Here is an 18,251-nt window from a genome sequence, read left to right on the forward strand (position 1 = left end):
GTTATGCCATTATCCTGTTTGCAGGATCCAGGGACCACATCAGAGCCCAGGAGAGCTCTGTAGTGACACAAGAAACACAGCTGGTACTGGGAAGCAGGAAATGTATTTGGGAAGTGACCCTGGAAGTACACGGCCAGTTGAGAGGACAACGGCGAACAAGGCTATGACCTCCCAGTGTGACTCCTGTCCTCATCAGCTTCATCCTCACCTATCTCTTGTGAGGATGAATTCCTTGTGGCCTGCAACCCTATTCCAAACAGAGCAGCATTTCTCAACCTGGGGGTCATGACTCCTTTGGACGTGGGGGTCGAGGGTCACCTAAGACCATCCTGCATATCAAATATTTACATTACAATTCATAACAGTAGCAAAATTACAGTTATGAAGTAGTAGCAAAAATAAAGGGTTGCAGCATTAGGAAGGTTGAGAACCATGGTTCCAGAGCTTTCCACAGTTCCCCGCTTGGCAGGCAGCCTGCCCACTTTCATCACCTACCTCTATGGCCTCTCATCTTCTCAGTCCTTACCTAGGGCCAGGGTCCTATCACCCACTTCCTAATCTCTCAGCTGTCAGTCTTGGCACCTGAAGGGGAAGCTGGCCTCTGTGGCTGGCCTCTGGGGTTCTCACCTCCTTTGTGCTGGTCCAATCCCATTTGGGTACGTCCTAGCATTCTTTCTATTCCCCTGTTCATCCCCACACCTTCACACCAGCATCTCAGCAGGGTCAAGGCCACCGTTCTCATTGGGATGTGGGGGCAGAGATCCTGCCAGAGTGGGGGAAGGGACTCTCTGTGCGTCTAAGAAAACCCTGACTTGGGGGAGGGCTAGAGAGATGGCTCACCAGTTATGATCATGTCCTGCTCTTACAAAAGACCGGAGCTCAGTTCCTAGAACCCATGTTGGTGTCCTACAATTGCCTGTAACGCCCACTCCAGGGGCACCAAGGCTCCCTTCTGGACTCTGAGGGCACTGACATGTGCACATAGCTCCATCGTGACACATGCACACAATCAAAAACCAATAAAACATTGGTTGGTATTGTGGCATATATCTTTAATACCAGAAATTGGGAGGCAGAGGCAGGAGGATCTCTGTGAATTTGAGGCCAGTCTGGTTTATATATTGAGTTCCAGACCAGTCAAGACTACATAGTGAGACTACATAAAAAGTAGCCTTTGGCCATATGGAAGGTTCTTATTACATGAGTGTGGGGTGACTTGGAGCTCTTCTGCCTGTGGTCTTGGAGGAATGGGCAGCGTCCCCAGTGGAGGCTGCCTTCCAAGCAACCTGGGCTGTGATACTTTCTGCTGTGTCACTCTTAACCACAGGAGCAGCAGCTAAGACAGGCCACCCTGGTGCCAACAGCTGGATATTCATCTTCACCCGGCTTCTTTCTAGGTCTCTGAGGCAGGTAGAGGGACCCTTATGGGCCCAGAATCACCCAATGGGGCATGGAGTATGGAGTGGACAAGGGGAGGCCTTGTGTCGGTCACTAACCAACCTCTGCAGCTTTACTCCCCGGAGTTTTCTTTTTATTTGGAGCCCACACAGGGTAAGGAAAGATTCTACATTTATTAATTTATTTATTGTTTTTTTTAAAACAGGGTTTCTCTGTAACTTTGGAGCCTTTCTGGAACTCTGTAGACCAGGATGGCCTCAAACTCATAGAGATCCACCTGTCTCTGCCTCCCAAGTGCTGGGATTAAAGGTGTGTGCTACCACCACCCAACAAGGGAATATTATAAGATGATCTTTAGCCTCAGCCTTTTTCCCCTCTTTTTCCTTCTCTGTATCTTTCTTTCTCTCCTCTTTCTCTCTCTTTTAACTATGAGACAGGGACTCAGGCTGGGCCTCCTAACTCAGCCTCCCAAACTGTTGGGATTATAAGCCACAAGGCCTGCCTCCCATGTGAGTTTTCTGAGCTGTCGTCACAAGCCTCCAGAGCTCCCTAGGTTGGTCAGTGACCAGGAACTGGCCTGGGGTCACTGTTCATTTCCTGAGAACAATATGTGATCTACACCCCAAGCATCTGTTGAGTCAGCACTGCGGGACTCAGTGTAGGAGGCAAGGTGGATGTTTGTTCAATAATCCTTACGGATTCCAGCACAAGGCAGCAAAGCCTGAGCCAAGTACAGATCACGCCAAGTGCAGAACTGGCCAGAGCAGTCCCAAAGCATCACTGAGAAGATGCCATCAATTTTAAATTCCTTGTCATAAAAATGAAGCCTTTGCTTCAGATAAATCTAATTGCTTATCCATCATGGGGTATGTGCAGGTAGGAAAGCCGGTCCTTCATAAACCAACCAGATAGTCAGAGATAGACAACATTGTACTATACAGGGCTGTCAGATGGTATTAAGCAGAGAAAAGATGAACCTGCCAGTTTCTCTAGCTAGAGGAAAAAGTGGGGTCGATCAGATGCACATCTGGTCCCAGATTCTTGCCTTCCTGGTTGGTAACCTCAACCGCAGTATTGTGTTGGGGGCAGTGGCACTCACCTTGCAAGTCTTGGCCACAGGCTGGGACTTGATGATGCTGCAGAAGAGCTGGAAGCCGAGCTCATCCAGCTGGAACATGGCCAGGTAGCATATTACTGGGGAGAGAGCTTGGTGTGAGGAGTGCCCAGCTGCCCTGCAGAGGGGCTCTGTGTGTGACCTTGGGAGAATTCTGCAGCTGCTGAGAGTCTTACAGGCCCCTTATTCTGTCAGGGCACACAAGGACAGGCCCATATGGCAACTACCACTTCATGTACAGTAATTGTAGAACTAGCCACTAGGGGCTTTTGGCTTCCACACACATTACATTGCATTTGGTTAATTCTCAGAAATCCCAGAATTTCTCTGGGCAAAAGTGATATCATCTTTAGTTTTGTCGATTTTGTGAGCTGAGTCATTCTGAGTCTTTGGGGATGGAAGCTTCTCTGATGAGGCTGTGTTTCTGTCTCTGAGCCAATGAGGGTCAGCCCAGTTTTGCATCTGGAACCAGCTACCTGTCTCAGCCTACCAGTGTGCACAGCCCTCAGCTCTCTACTCCTGGGCCAGAATCAAGGCCAACAGCAGGTTCTACGTCTCTCTACCCTATGGTAGCACCAGCCACTGCCCACAATAGTCACCATGTTCTGTGAATGTGGACAGTGGTCAGAGGTGGCTCTCATATTTAATCTTTCCCTGGATGATCCAGACTACCATATGCCTAGTCTCTCCACAGGTATCAGGGTTAGGGTCACAAACAAACCTCAAGAGCTGCTTCATTTGGCCCAATCTGCCCTCAGGGGCATTCTCTTCCAGATAAGTGGCTGGGGGCGGGGCAAAGGCTGCACTCTGTTCTCAAGACCCAGGTTTCAGTTTCCCCAAGAGACAGTATGTCTAGCCTGGGCCACATACTTATGGGTACGTGAGAACCAAGTGAGAGAAAGAGCAGCAGAAGCATGAGGAGCCGCCTTCTGTGTCCAGAAGCTTGGCGCTTGTTGGCCTCTTTCAAGTCAACCTGTCAAGGTCTGTGGCTAGTTTCCTCTCTAGTCCCTGTCTGGAGTGGGCAGCAGGCCTGGGCCTCACGGACATATGGGTAGTGACTATACGCACCCTCAAAGAGGCTGTAGTCGGCCCACAGGCAGAGCCGACCATCCCGCACATAGAAGGCATCCACCACGATGGTCAGTAACTTCTGGTATTCCAGGCAGCCAGACAGAATCTCCAAAACAAAGGCAAGCTTTTGGGGGTTCAAAGTCTGGGAAAAAAAGCCAGGAGAGAGCACTCAAGGACCATGAGATCAAGGCCGAAGGTAGGGGATAGACACTCCTACATGGCCAGTTCATTCAGCTCTCCTAGAGCAGTGGGCAATGACCACAATGACTGGACCCTGAAAGACCCTACAGACCCCCTCCTCAAAACCCGCAGCTAGCATGCTCCCGGGGGAACGTCCTGTTTGCTTAAAAAAAAATTCTCCGGATCAGCAGCCAGCCTGCTCTCGTAAGAACATCCCATGTGCTTGAGAGAGCAGGATGTCTATGAGATAGGAAGACTGCAAGGCAGGATATTGATAAGATAGGACATCAACAAAGCAGGTTGACTGCAAAACAGGATATCTATAAGATAGGAACAGGATGACTGTTGCCAGACATCCATGCTGAGAGAGGAAACCATTCATGCCCCCCCCCTCATTCCGATAACCACACTTTTGCTTCTGTAAACTTGCTTTTTGCTCTTCCCTATAAAAAGCCCACCCTCCAGTTGGCAGGCGCGCAAGTCTTCCAAGAGATCTTGCCGCCCGCAGGTACCTGTGTCTACTCAATAAACCTCTTGCTAATTGCATCCTGTGGTTTGGTCTCGGAGTGTCCTGGTTCTGGGGTCTTCATCATCGGAGGAAAGGTCCTCTCTGAGGGTCTTTCATTTGGTGCATTGGCCGGGAATTGAAGACCCCCCCAGGAACTACCGACCCACCACCGGGAGGTAAGCTGGCCAGCACCGATTCGTTAGTCTGTGTCTGTGTCATTTGTGTTCTTTGTTAAGCTCTGTACACTCAGATCTGAGTGCTCTGAATCTGGCGAGGAAGAAAGGGGCTGACGAGCCCAGACTTTCCCTCGCAGCCCTGGAAGACATTCCAGGGGTGTCTGGAGCCTTCGGGGCTCAACCCTTATTGGAAGGATACGTGGATCTGGTTGGAGAAGGGAGGTCCGGACTCCCACAGTCTCTGTCTGAAATTTTGCTTTTGGCTTTATGCCGAAGCTGCGCAGCGCATCTGTGTTGTCTGTGTCTAATTGTTGTATTTTTGGGTTTAATATGTTCTTTGTTTTGTATATCTGTTTGTACTCGAGTCTGAATCTGGTACCATGGGGCAGTAAGTAACCATCTCTTTGACCCAACTCTATGAAAATCCAAAAGGAACGCTGACAGTCTGCCCCTCCTTTACTTCTCTAGGCTGTGCCCTGCTGAGGCTGTGCCGAAGAACTGCCCTGCTTGCTGTTGCGAGGGGGGGGGAGGGAGCAGGACTGGTGATCTCCTGTGGCACAGCCTGGAGCCAGGCCTAGGCAGGGGCAACCAGCTCCAGCTCTGAGCAAACTTCTCAGCAGGACGCAGGGCGGGGCATGGCAGCAACCAGAGAAGGGGGCAGCCGTGGCCCCCCTGAAATCCCTGTGCTGAGAGTGACGTCCTCCCTTGCTGACCTGAAGTCCACCAGCACCGCACGGGAGGACTGGAGGAGGAGGGCTGCCTTAGACAGTTCAAGGTGTTCCCTCCCCCTACAGCCAGTGCAAAGGTCTTCCCAGCTGCTACTGGCAGTGTGAGGGCTAAAGAGGAGCCGATGTGGCATCCCCGAGGAACTGAGTTGAGGCTTCCAGATGTCTGACCAATCCTGACCTCACAAGTTCCCTGGAGGGAATGCCTCCTGGGGCCTCTGGAATCCCATTCAGAGAAAAGCTGCTAGATTGCTGTGAGTACTGAGGTAGGGTGTGGGAAGCTTGTGCTATACAGCTAGGAGCTCACTTTGGACGGAGCTGAGGCTGAAGCCAGGTCCTGGGAGGATCCCCAGTGGGGTTCCCTGTGGAGAAGGCTTGTTTTCCTTGGAAAATAGGTGCTAGAGACTGAATGGCAGCCCCCCATCTGCAAATGCCATGTAAAACCTTGTGCCAAAGATCTGTGGCCCTTGCCCAGGGGAAGTAGCTGGTGCTAGCGCCAGGGTCACGGAACTAAGGCCTCCTGTGGAGACACATGCCAGCCAGTAGGGTCCAAGCTGGTGCTAATTCCTCCCCACAGGACCCAGTAAGCCTGGGAACCTGCAGTAGGCTATTTCTCTGGGGTCGGATACCCTATTAAAAAGTAAAGGTCCCCTAAAGAACCTGGACCTTTTCGTTTTGGCAGTAGGGCAAGAGATTGCAAGTAAATATCCCTGTGGCTGTTGGTAAATAGTGAATGTGGATTCAGGAGTGGCAGGCAGTGGAGTAAGCTGACATTAAAAGGGCCTACCAGCCCTGATATCATCTCTCTTCTGGGGATGCTCTGTTCCAGTCATCATGTGCTGTATCCAGGGTAAAAGCCTCTGGTTTAAAAATAAAAAAAAAATTAAATTAAGTCACTTTAAAATAATGTGCTATAAAAAAAAAACCTACAGATTGTTGGTTTCTATATTTCTTACTATGCAGTGTGTCCAGAGGAAAGTAAATTCCCAGCTCTGTTTAGATGGATGCAGGACTACACTGTCTTCAAGAACTATTGCTGTAAAAGCCCTGGCACAGGGCCAGGGCCACATGAACAGCCCAGCTGAGCTTCTAAGCCAGCCCATGTTTAGATCTGAATTTAACACTTGTCTGTTCACAATGCTTGTGATAAGGTGGGGGCCCCGAGTTGCCCACATGGCAAAGATCTGCTAAAGCCTCTCACCCCACTACGATGGCAAAGGGGGTGTTACTAAATGATGAGGTTGAGTTAAAATGGCCCTTTTGACTCTTTATAATGTTTATGGCTATTTTAAAAAAACATGGCAAAGATTCTCATTTATTATTAATATAAAAAAGGTGCACTTTGGGTTGTTTTCAGCTTCTGTCTATGATAATATAAAGTCTTTAAGGTAATATGTTATCTAATTCTGAAAATCCACCATGCTAATGTTCAAAGTAGCTGTAAGCATAAATTGTCAAATGATATTTTTAATCTTGGTCAGTTTTACAGGAATAAGATAAAATCTCAGAATTGTTTAATTTGCATTTCCCTGATGATTAAGAATGTTATATTTAAGCAAATTTTAAATATCTTTCAGTAATTTCAAGTTCATTTGTTGAGAATTTACAGTTTTGATCTGTCACGTAATTGTACTGAAATATTTGTTTTTATGAGGATTAAGTTCCTAAGTTCCTTATATGTTTCATGATACCTCCCCATTCTACAGGCTGATATTATGCTCTGTTGATTATATCCTTTGCTACACAAAAAGCGTCTCAGTTCTAAAAATCGTATTTATTGATTGTTTCTCTCAATGTCTATGCCACTGAGGCTGTGTTTGAAAATGAATTTTAAACTTTTTTTCCTTCTATAAAAAGTTCAATATTGTTGGTTTTATGTTAAGGTCTTTAATTTGCTTGGATTTCAGTTTTGTGCATAGAGATAAATATGGATCTATCTTCACTCTTCTACATGATAATGTCTAATTAATTCTTAAAGGGAGAAACTGACAGTCAAAATGCTGGGCTCATGGCAAATCTCAGGTGGGGGGCTGCAAGGCACCCCACTAATTCGGCCAAGGTAAGAGAGGTTCCCCAGGGGCCAGTTAAAATCTGTGTTCCTTAAATGATTAATAAAAGTTTACAGGCATTTTACCCAACCTCTGATGGTCAGCAGACAGCAGTAGCCATGGCCTACATAGGACAGGCAACATCAGATATAAGAAAAAAAGTTACAGCAAGTAGATGGGTTACAAGATTATACCTAGTAAAATTTGGGGAGACAAAAAAAGTGTTAAACAAGGGACAGAGAAAGAAAAGCGAAAGAGAGAGAGGCAGGAAGCAAAAGAAAGACAGGACTCAGACAGATAAGGAGCCTGGGCAACAGAAGATCAAAGACAAATGAAGAGGGACACTGGAACTGAGTAAAGAATACAAACTGGACACCTTACGAACTAGAAATTTGGGAAAAAGACAAATAAATGACTCGTTCCTCCCTGGTCACTTCTGAATGTATGACCAAAGCCTTCTGTTGACCAAACAAGGGACTTTTGCTTTCGCTGCTGTTTTCAGTTCTGCAGGAGACGCAGGCTGCTTGTCTGCCTCTGCCTCTACCACGCCCTCCTCACCAGGATGACCACCTCTCCCTGCCTTCACCGCTGAAGAAATCCTCACCTCCTAGCAACTGCCTTGGTGCTGTGCTTGCTCTAAAGCCTGCATGAGCCCTGACTGCTCACTCTACAGTCTTGCTCCCCTCACCCATGTCAGACTGCGATACAGCAGTCACCATGCTACCACAGGTGCCCTCCTGTGCCAGACTACTGCTCCTGTGCTGGGCTGACGTCGATGGACTATGGATCCTACCAGCATCTGCATAAAGGACAGGCGAATGGCAAAATGGCAGGCTAAGCTGTGCCAGGCAGAGCCAAAAATGAGGGCGAAGCTTGCCAGGGGCACAAGGCTGGCGGTCCGAGCTAAGCAGGTACACAAGACTGAAGGTAAGCGGAAGGCGGGGGCAACGTTGGTGGACAGGAAGCAAATTATCTGGGCCAGTAGCCTCCCTTCAGGGATGGCGGCCCGACCAGAACGCTGAACTTGTGGCTTTGATACAAGCTCTACAGATGGCAGAGGGAACGTCTATACTAACAGCAGGTATGCTTTTGCCCTCACCTATATACACAAAGCAATATACAGACAAAAAGGACTGTTGACATCTGCAGAAATTTTGAGCCTCCAGGAGGCCACACATTTGCCAAAGAAGATAGCCATCATACATTGACCAAGACTGAGACACCCAATGTAATGGCTAAGAAGATCATAAAAAAAAAATCATCCTAAGGTTTGAGATGCCCAAGATAATCATGTCCCATAATAGACCTGCCTTTGTTGTCCAGGTAAATTAGGGTGTGGCCAAGACATTGGGGAATCAATTGAAAATTGTGCTTACCAATCCCAAAGCTTAGATCAGATAGATAGGATATATAAAATTCTAAAAGAACAAATTGACATAATTGGCCCTGGAGACCAGCAAAAATGACTGGACAGACCTCCCTCCCTCCTGTCCTATTCTGGGTTCAAAACACCCCTGCAATCGCTGCCACTAGTTCTGTTGCCTGGCTAGTTAGCTGCTGCTCATGTATCCGCTGACAGTGGCTGACCCTGGTGATGAAATCCTGAGCTCAAGGCTTACACAGGGCAGGCACATCTGCTATAAGGTGGGCTTACATCACCTTTAAGGCTCTTCTTTCCTAGAGTCAGAAACCCACAGAGCTCTGATCATTTTTTAGTGTCTTTTGAAGCACAATATCAGACAGCAGAAGCAAAAGGCAATTCTGTTCTGTTCCTCCACTGTGTGTCTGGGACCTATTGACAGGAATTATTTTGTACAGTTTGAGATTTTTCCAGATCAGACCGTTTTGTGCAGATAACTGCAGAGAAAAGCAAACACACCTAAAGCTTCCTTACCTCTTGACAGGTTTTGTTTTTCTACAGGAAAATCTTTCTTTAATCTGTGGGGTTATGAAATGCTATGGCTTTCAAAAGATAAACAGATGTGGTTTAGTATATGATAAAATAGATGTCAATGGGATGTTAAAACTTTTTTTAATGCTGTACTTACAAATGTAAAGCCTGGGTAAGGTCAGTCTCAAAAAAAGATAATTATGTTCTCATTGGCTGTCCTCTGGCTTTAGGGCTTTTTGTTTTGTTTTAAACATTTGTCATCCTGTATTGCATTTTCTCTCATTGTTTGTTAAAGTTCTCACAATGGACACAACCCTGTACATTTGGATAAAGCTGATGCTACGGGATGCAATGAAAACCCATAAATGCCATGTGGTGCCAGCTAGACCAAAACTGACCTCTCCGGCACATTCTCTGGAGTTGAGGATCAACATTCCCGGTGTCTACAGCAAAAGAGATTTGTCTTCATAATACTGAACTTGCCTCTTATGAGACGGCATCCATGTGTTTCTTAGGGCTGATTTAAGCTCTTTGTAGTCAATAGACTATTATTGCCACAATGTTGGGGGCTATTCTCGGGTCTACAGTGGTTCACAATGTCTACCATGTAGTTACTTTCAAGCCTCATTCAGATAATTTTGCTAAGAGCTATTCTGCACACCCTAGAGATGTTCTACTATCTTCTCCCAATACTGCTCTGTTGTTGATGTTGTTTTGTCCCATCAGTTGTACTAGTTTTCATGTGGCTATTGTCTGAGCAAATCTTTCAGAGGTGGTGCTCCATAACAGGAGGGGCCTGGATCTGTTGTTTTTAGAAAAAGGGAGTCTTTGTGCTACACTCAGGGAAAAATGTTACTTTTATGCTGACCATACTGGATTGGTTAGAAGATCCCTGACCAAACTTAGAGAAAGATTAAAGCAGAGACAAAAGCTGTTTATGGTTTAATAAATCGCCATGGTTAAAAACCTTAATTTCCACTATAGCTGGGCCCCCTACTTGTTTTACTTCTCATCTTTACAATCGGCCCTTGCATTTTAAACCGCCTGGTCCAGTTTATAAAAGACAGGCTGTCAGTCATTCAGGCCCTAGTACTGACCCATCAGTATCACATGTTACCACAACAAAAAACCGAGGTTCTGTAATTGCTTTGAGTAAAAGATTTAACTCAATAATAAAAAGAAAAAGGGGGAAATGAAAGACCCTACAGAACCCCTCCTCAAAACCTGCAGCTAGCATGCTCCCGGGGGAACATCCTGTTTGCTTAAAAAAAAATTCTCCGGATCAGCAGCCAGCCTGCTCTCGTAAGAACATCCCATGTGCTTGAGAGAGCAGGATGTCTATGAGATAGGAAGACTGCAAGGCAGGATATTGATAAGATAGGACATCAACAAAGCAGGTTGACTGCAAAACAGGATATCTATAAGATAGGAACAGGATGACTGTTGCCAGACATCCATGCTGAGAGAGGAAACCATTCATGCCCCCCCCTCATTCCGATAACCACACTTTTGCTTCTGTAAACTTGCTTTTTGCTCTTCCCTATAAAAAGCCCACCCTCCAGTTGGCAGGCGCGCAAGTCTTCCAAGAGATCTTGCCGCCCGCAGGTACCTGTGTCTACTCAATAAGCCTCTTGCTAATTGCATCCTGTGGTTTGGTCTCGGAGTGTCCTGGTTCTGGGGTCTTCATCATCGGAGGAAAGGTCCTCTCTGAGGATCTTTCAGACCCCACAATGGCAGGACCCCAAGGATGAATGAGGACAAAGTGGGTGCAAAGACAAAGACACAGAAGGACAAGCTTTATGCAAATATTCTTCTATAAGAGGATAGGCGAATCCATAGAGATAGAAAGAATGGCCAGCAAATGACAAAGGAGGGTATGGGGAGCCAGGCAGCTGCTGTTTCATGGGGATAGAGTTTCAGGTCAGAAGGTTAGAGGGCTATGGAGATGCATGGAAGTGATGGCTACACAGTCCTGTGAGTGTGCTTTGTGCCACTTGAAAACAGTTAAAATGGTCAAAATTTATGTCACGTGCATTTTACCACATGGAATTAAAAGGAATTCATATAAAGGTTTTCAAATGAAGAAATAAAATATTATCCAAAAGAGTGCTGCATGATCAAGGGAAATCTGTGAGAGCTTCTCCGGGATAAAAAGCAGGATTGGAGCTCCTAGGCAGTAGTAAGAATTATGGTCCCTTAGCCAAGCACGGTGTTGCATGTCTTTTAATAGAGGCACTTGGAATAGAGGCAGGCGAAGTTCAAATCCATCTGGTCTACCAGAGATCCAGGTATATTAGGGAGACCCTGTCCTGATTGGGGGGGGGGGGGAGACAGAGAGAGAGAGAGAGAGAGAGAGAGAGAGAGAGATTGATTGAGAGATACATACATGATACAGACAGACAGACAGATAGACAGACAGACAAATAGACAGAGATACAGATTCTGAATTTCTGAATTCTGTCTCCTTTGGGGAGGGAGCTGGTCAGGCAGGGTAGGGCAGGGTTGACCTTTCTCACACTTTCAGACAATTTGGTTTTGTGACCAGTGTCAAGACTTTCTACTACTGTGATTAAAACAAAACTGACAAAAACAATTTACAGGGGGCTGGAGAGATGGCTCAGCAGTTAAGGGCACTGACTGCTCTTCCAGGGTGTTAAGTTGGGGGCATAGCCTCCAGCCCCTGACTTGGGAGTTGCACTGCTCTGGAGTCCAAATCCCAGCATGCCATAGGGTATTTAAGTGAACTCCTAGAGGAGAAACACGTGGTTTTCGGGTCTGCATGGGCTCCCTGCTGTCCTGTCTCCCCGCCATGTGCTGGGCCACCTGAGAGCATCTTACTTAATAAAACGATGGGCATTTAGATTTGGTTTGATTTGACCTAATTGGATTTTTTTTTTGCACCAGCAGAGCTGCTCTTTCTCACAGGGAACCTGGGTTCAAATCCCAGCACCCACACGCAGCTCACAACTGTTTGTAACTCTAGTAACTGACACTCTCACACAGACACACCTGCAGGCAAAACACCAATGTACATAAAAGTAAATAAACTAAAAAAAAAAAACAGTTTCTAGGTAGAAAAGATTAATTTGGCTCATGGTTTCGGAGGTGGTAGTCCACAGGTAGCTGGTTCCAGAGTAGAGGGAAGCTGATCAACATCTCATGGTGGCAGGACGCAGAGAAGGCTGGAGGCAGGGATATATCCTCCAAGGCACCCTTTCAGTGACCTGTTTCCTCAAGCTCCCACCAGCTCTGAATAATGCTATCAATGAAACTGTCCACTGACAAAACCAGAGCCCTCAGGATCCAACCACTTCCCCACCTCCGAATACTGCACTGGAGCAAAACCTTCAACACAGGAGCCTTTGGGGGACAATTCAGACCCAAATGATAATATGACCTGTGTGTGACACATGCTAATTATTTTACAAAGTAATTAATATTTTTAAATTAAGGGTTGAAAAGTAATTAAGTTTCGTTGGAGAAGGAAAATGAGTATTATCTGCTTGAACCAGCACAGTGCTGAGAAACTTGGTGAGACACTTGCTGCTGAGCCTTTCTAGAAAAGCAATTTGGAAAACAGGTTTTGAGAGCTTTATTTTTGTGATCCTTTAACAGAGTAAGTGTGCTTCAGGGAACTTAAGGAAGCCTCCCAGAACACAGAAAATGTTCACGTGCCCTCACTGGGGAAGAGATCTAAGCAGCACTGAACAGGAACAAGGGTCCATCAGCAGGCAACCAACGGGTCAAGCATCATTGCTGCATCCTTCATACCAGTACGATGCAGCCATTAAAATGATGCCATGCTAAGATTTACACGGGGATGACAAAAGAGCACCACCCACGGCAGAACCACGGGCTACGACTTTGGTGGCCGCAGAATGTATCTGCCACTCCTCTCTGCTCCTCTACATTCACACTTCTCTAATAACTTCAGAATTCGTAAGTTTTTCCACCGCTGGCTACCCCTTTTAACAAATGTTGCCTCTGTCAAAGTACTTTCCAGAAAGGCTGCATCAAAAAGCCTTACAGCAGCCGGGCAGTGGTGGTGCACACCTTTAATCCCAGCACTCAGGAGGCAGAGGCAGGTGGATTTCTGAGTTTGGGGCCAGCCTGGTCTACAGAGTGAGTTCCACGACAATCAGAGAAACCTTGTCTCAAAAATAACAACAAAAACAAAACCAGCAATTAAAAACAAAAAACCCTCTGAGTTTCCACAGTACCCATTTAAGGAAAAGTATCTCTTTTACTAATTTTTTTGCAGTGCTGGAGATTGGAAATGCGCTCTAGCTGAGACACACACCTCTACCGATAAACACTGGTATCTCAATGGTTTTAGGTTTTAAATTACCTGTAAAAATTATTTTGTGTGTACGTGCATGCGTATGTGCACTCCTGTGTGCAGGCATACATGGCATGGCAAACATGTGGAGGTCAGAAGACAACTTAGGAATCGATTCTCTTCTTCCAGCATGTGTGTCCTTGGTGTCAACCTCAGGTCATTGGGTTTGACACTATGAGCACCTTCACTCCCCAAGCCATCTTGCTAGCCCAGCCCTATTTTAAGGTTTGTTTTCTCTCCTCCCTCCAAGACAGTTTCTCTGTGTTACCCTGGATGTCCTGGAATTCCCTATGTAGACAAGGCTGTCCTTGACTTTACAGAGATCCATCTGCCTGCTTCAGCCTCCCAAGTGCTGGTATTAAAGGTGTGTGTCACCACCATCTGACTCATTTTTTGTTTTTTGTTTTTCGAGACAGGGTTTCTCTGTAGCTATGGAGCCTGTCCTATAACTAACGCTTATAGACCAGGCTGGCCTCAAACTCACAGAGATCAGCTTGCCTCTGCCTCCTGAGTGTTGGGATTAAAGGTGTGTACCACCACCACCCAGCTAATTTTTTTTTTATGTTAGAAGAATAACAGGGTAATAGAAGAGTCTGCAGACCCAGGACACATCCCAAGTCATGACATAGTTTCCCTGTGAGTGTCATTTCTGGTACTGCCCTTGCTTCCCAGGACTAGAAGAAGCCTGAAAAGGCATTCTTGAGCCTGCTTGCTAATACAACAGAGTGTGCAAAGGGACACTACCTTACCTTTGCTTCCCTGATACCTACAGCACTAAGATGTGCCTGTATGCGCAGCGGCAGCAATGCCAGGAGAGGTTCCTTGCAGGGACAGCCCTGGAGGAACAGGGCTGGCCCCTGCCCCTCCACCCTTCCCCAGACTCTCAGCACAAGGTTCTAGCTGGAGTCCCAGCCTGTTTCCCAGGTTCCTTTTGGAGCACATCTGGCTACAATATTTCCACTGGCCACTATTGTTCTCAGCTCTGCTGCTACTCTTCCTGACATCTCAACTTTTCCATAAGCGAATACCTTGGGCTTGTTCCTCCATGATTCACAAGTACTCCCAGGTGACCTGGTCCAACTTCAGGCTGAGAATATGCTGGCCCTGAAATGTCCCCATTACCAGTCTGTAGCTCTCCCTGCACTCCAGAACCCTCTACCTGGCTGTCTGCTTGGCCTCTTCACTTGGAGACAAGCGTATGTCCACTAAGGGCTCTGCTGTTGGCCTCCTGAGATTGACCCATGATATCCCAAGTGCCCTTTCTGTTTCTCTTCTTGCCCTCCTTGATCTATCTGCCTTCGGTCCAGATATCTAGAGGCATTAGAGTCCTGTTTCCCAGCTGATTCCAAATCCAGTAAGGTTGATCGTGAAGGCTAACCATCATACCCCCTCTTCAAAGTTTCTCACAGTTCCTGGAGTCCAAGAGAATGGTGCCAGATCCTGCATGGCTTCCAGTAAGGGCTTCATGCTGCTCCATATATGGCAGAGAAGAGGAGGGCACCAGGTATGTACAGAAATTAAACACAAGAGCTAGCCTTGCTTCATAATAACATACTCTCTTGTTAAGGCCAGGACAAGAACTCACTTGGGGAGACACATTCAGTCTTGAGGGCTTCACCCCCAAGGACTGAATCATCTCTCCCAATGTCATCTTCAAACACTGTGGTCCAGAGGAATTCAGCTTCAGCATGAGATTTGATGGGGAAATCACCTTCACACTATAGCAAAACTTTTATATTAGTATGTGCAATGGATTCTCACTTTTATGTACTTTTTACATAATTTTTACTTATTATTTACTAGATGCAAACCAAGCTTCCTGAAAAGTCCTTAGAGAGAACCAAATGCTACTCTCTGCTTCAGTCCTGGGACTGGCATTGAGGGAAACTTTTGCTGAAAACAGTTTTGAGCCATGGAAAACACTGGATATTTTAATAAATATTAATGTGGGACACATTTCCTGTGTGACATTCTTCCTTCCTTCCTTCCTTCCTTCCTTCCTTCCTTCCTTCCTTCCTTCCTTTCTTCCTTCCTTCCGGGTTTCTCTGTGTAGTCTTGGCCGTCCTGGAACTCACTCTGTAGACCAGGTTGATTTTGAACTCGTAGAGATCCGCCTGCTTCTGCCTTCCAAGTGCTGGAATTAAAGGTGTGCTCCACCACCACCCAGCTATTTTTTTTTAATTTTTATTTTATGTGTAAGTGTGTTTTGCTTGTGTGTATGTCTGTAGTACACCATGCACATGCAAGCACTGCCTATGGAGGCCAGAAAAAGGCATCAGATGCCCTGGAACTGAAGTTATAGATGGTTGTGACCTGCCATATGGTGCTGAGAATTGAATTTGGGTCCTCTGGAAGAGCAGCCAGTGCTCTTAACCACTGAGCCATCTTTCCAGTCCTCTCTCACCTAAACTCTTGGACAAGCTCCATTAACTTCTCTCTTCCTCTTCTGGCTGCTTGCCCCAGAGCTATCCAGCTGCCTATGCTTTTCCTGTTAGTCCTGCCCTGCAGGATCTTCCTATGCTCATTCTCTCTTGTCTACAGTCTGGGCTCTGCTCTGACCTTTCCCTGCTTACATCCAACCTCCCCATGGGCCAGCTATATAAGCTGAATAGCCAGGTCTGAATAGCACACAGGCCTTGTTGGACTTCATGTCTACCCCTCTCAGTCATAGGTAAGAGCCTTGTGCTCCTGGGGTCTCATCTTGGTAGGTCCCTCTGCCCAGGAAGCCCTATCCCACTTCCAGGGATCCGTTGCTCCTCAAAGTCAGAGTTTTCCTCACTGCTTGGCTACCTAGCGTGCCTATGGTGCCCATGTTGCCCTCTCCTTCGTCCCTAGTCCCAGGTGGATTCCCCAAGTACTTAAGCATAGCCTGTTCTTGCCAGGCAAGAGGCTTCTGAGCACAGGGAGAGCCAAGGTGGTACCCAGGGACTGACCCCACCTGAGTCCACCTACAAAACTCAGCCCTAGATCAATGCATCAGTGACTTTATGCTTACTCCAAAGAGTTGGTAACTAATTAGGAGTCGAGACAGAAGCCACAGGCTAGGCCGCCAGAGCTGTCAGGGTACTTCACACTTGAGTGGATGGGATCCCTTTACTCCTGCACTCTCCCCGAGGCCCAGCCAAGTTGGCCCAGGCAAACCCAGGCTACTGCAGCTGGATCCACACTGCACAGCCAGCTATAACCTAGTTTCATCTTCTCAGACAGCGGCTCCAAATAAGGATATGTCCACACTAAGAAGAGCCTAGGGCACCACGCACTTAGGCAGTCTGCCCACCACATGCTCTGCCCTGAAGCCTTCTGTCAGCCTCTCCCTAGTGGTCTAGGGGTTGTGCAGCTTTCTGGCAGGTGGCATCTCCAGCCTTGACCTGGCGGTCAGTATATTCCAGCGAGTTCTGGCAGCAGGAGATGAAAGTGTGTTGTTAAAATGGGTCAGTGCCCAGGCCCCCATCCACCTTGGCTTCAGAGGGACTTTGGCAGAACCTGAAAGGACCAACATCTGAAGCGGGAGTTGCGTCTCCACTTGAGATGGAACTCAGCTTCCCGGGTATGTCAGCTCCATCCACTGTTGCCAACTTGCTGGGTTGCATCAGAGTTCTAGGCTTCTCATGGAAAAGGCACACAGATGGTCACGACTTTGTGATTTTCCAAGTGACAACTAGGACTCATTTACAATTAATCTATTTGTTGTTAATGGAAAAATTGTCTCAAACCAATTATGAGAACTAAAACTCAGTTTTCTGTGGTCACCAAAGAGTAATGACAATGACTTCCCTCTGCCTCACTTGAAAGAAACGGCCCTTCTTTTATCAAGGCCCTGAATGGCTTCGCAGCCCAGGGAGTACGCTGGGTGTTCCAAGTGGGTGGCGATAGCAGGAGTGGCAAGGACAGTGGGAGGAACACATGGACTGTTCAAAAAACACCAGGAAGGCAGTATGGCTGGTGGAGGGGATGTGAGGATGGGCGGAGAATGAGGAGGGCACAGTGGAGCTGAGGGGCTCTGCAGGGAGGATAACTACTGTGTCACATCTGTGGGGAGATCAGGAAAGAGAGGCGAGAGGGAGCTTTGGCAGTGAATAGGACGATGGCTAGACCAGGGCTGAGGCGGGAGTGGGGGCAGGTGCAGGCCTCACCTGGGCCAGGCAGGGCTTGATGACTGAGCTCTTAGTGGATACTCATGGGAACCTAGAGGACATATATCCTTAGACGGCGCTACTTAGACATTTGTGCTCTTTACCATTGGATGTGAGAGTCGAAGGTTGGGGAGAGGGGTCTGTGCTGGAGCAATTAGCAGGTGAGGTGACTTCTGAGTACTTTGACAAAGAGAAGTCAGAGCCTCCGGGGGTGGGGAAGGGGACTCAGAGAGGTGTCCAGAGAGCCAATCAGAATGTTGCAGTGCTGGTGTGTAGATAACAATGGGGCAGAGTCTGGAGCTGCCAACAGAGAGTCTGCTGGGGGAGGGGTGTGCTTTGGAGAGTTAACCATCCAAAACTGACTTGGAAGTACAGCTGCCATTGTGACAGGCTCAGGTTGGACATTGCAGTGATACGCTATCCCTGTCCGCCTCTCTCTTACCTTCTGCTGTTTCTATCCTGGATGTCTCTGCTTCCAGAACCTTGAGAGCAACGTTCTGTAAAATTTCCCCAGTCTCAAGCATGTTGTAGCAATGCTCAAACATTGAACTGGGGTCTAAGGGAGGTGGACAAGCACCAGGTGGAGGCACTTAGGGTCCAAGGCAGTTAGGTCTTGGAGAGGGCCCAGACTCTCTCCCGGAGTTCTCATCGGCTGAGCACAATCCACC

The 18,251-nt window shown here is 47.3% G+C and overlaps 1 protein-coding gene across 1 annotated transcript in view; it reads right to left on the bottom strand.

Moving 5' to 3' along the window:
- Positions 1-18,251, bottom strand: part of Cfap99 (cilia and flagella associated protein 99) — a 51,589-nt gene that overhangs the window by 24,750 nt on the left and 8,588 nt on the right. Inside the window, exons 3-4 of the mRNA XM_075943899.1 lie at positions 3,581-3,725; positions 2,498-2,592 (exon numbers count right to left, since the gene is read on the bottom strand). Coding sequence (XP_075800014.1) covers positions 2,498-2,592; positions 3,581-3,725 — 240 coding nt within the window. The remainder of the gene's footprint in view (positions 1-2,497; positions 2,593-3,580; positions 3,726-18,251) is intronic.

Source organism: Microtus pennsylvanicus, chromosome 12, assembly GCF_037038515.1.
Source record: "Microtus pennsylvanicus isolate mMicPen1 chromosome 12, mMicPen1.hap1, whole genome shotgun sequence".
In the NCBI taxonomy this organism is placed as follows: domain Eukaryota; kingdom Metazoa; phylum Chordata; class Mammalia; order Rodentia; family Cricetidae; genus Microtus; species Microtus pennsylvanicus.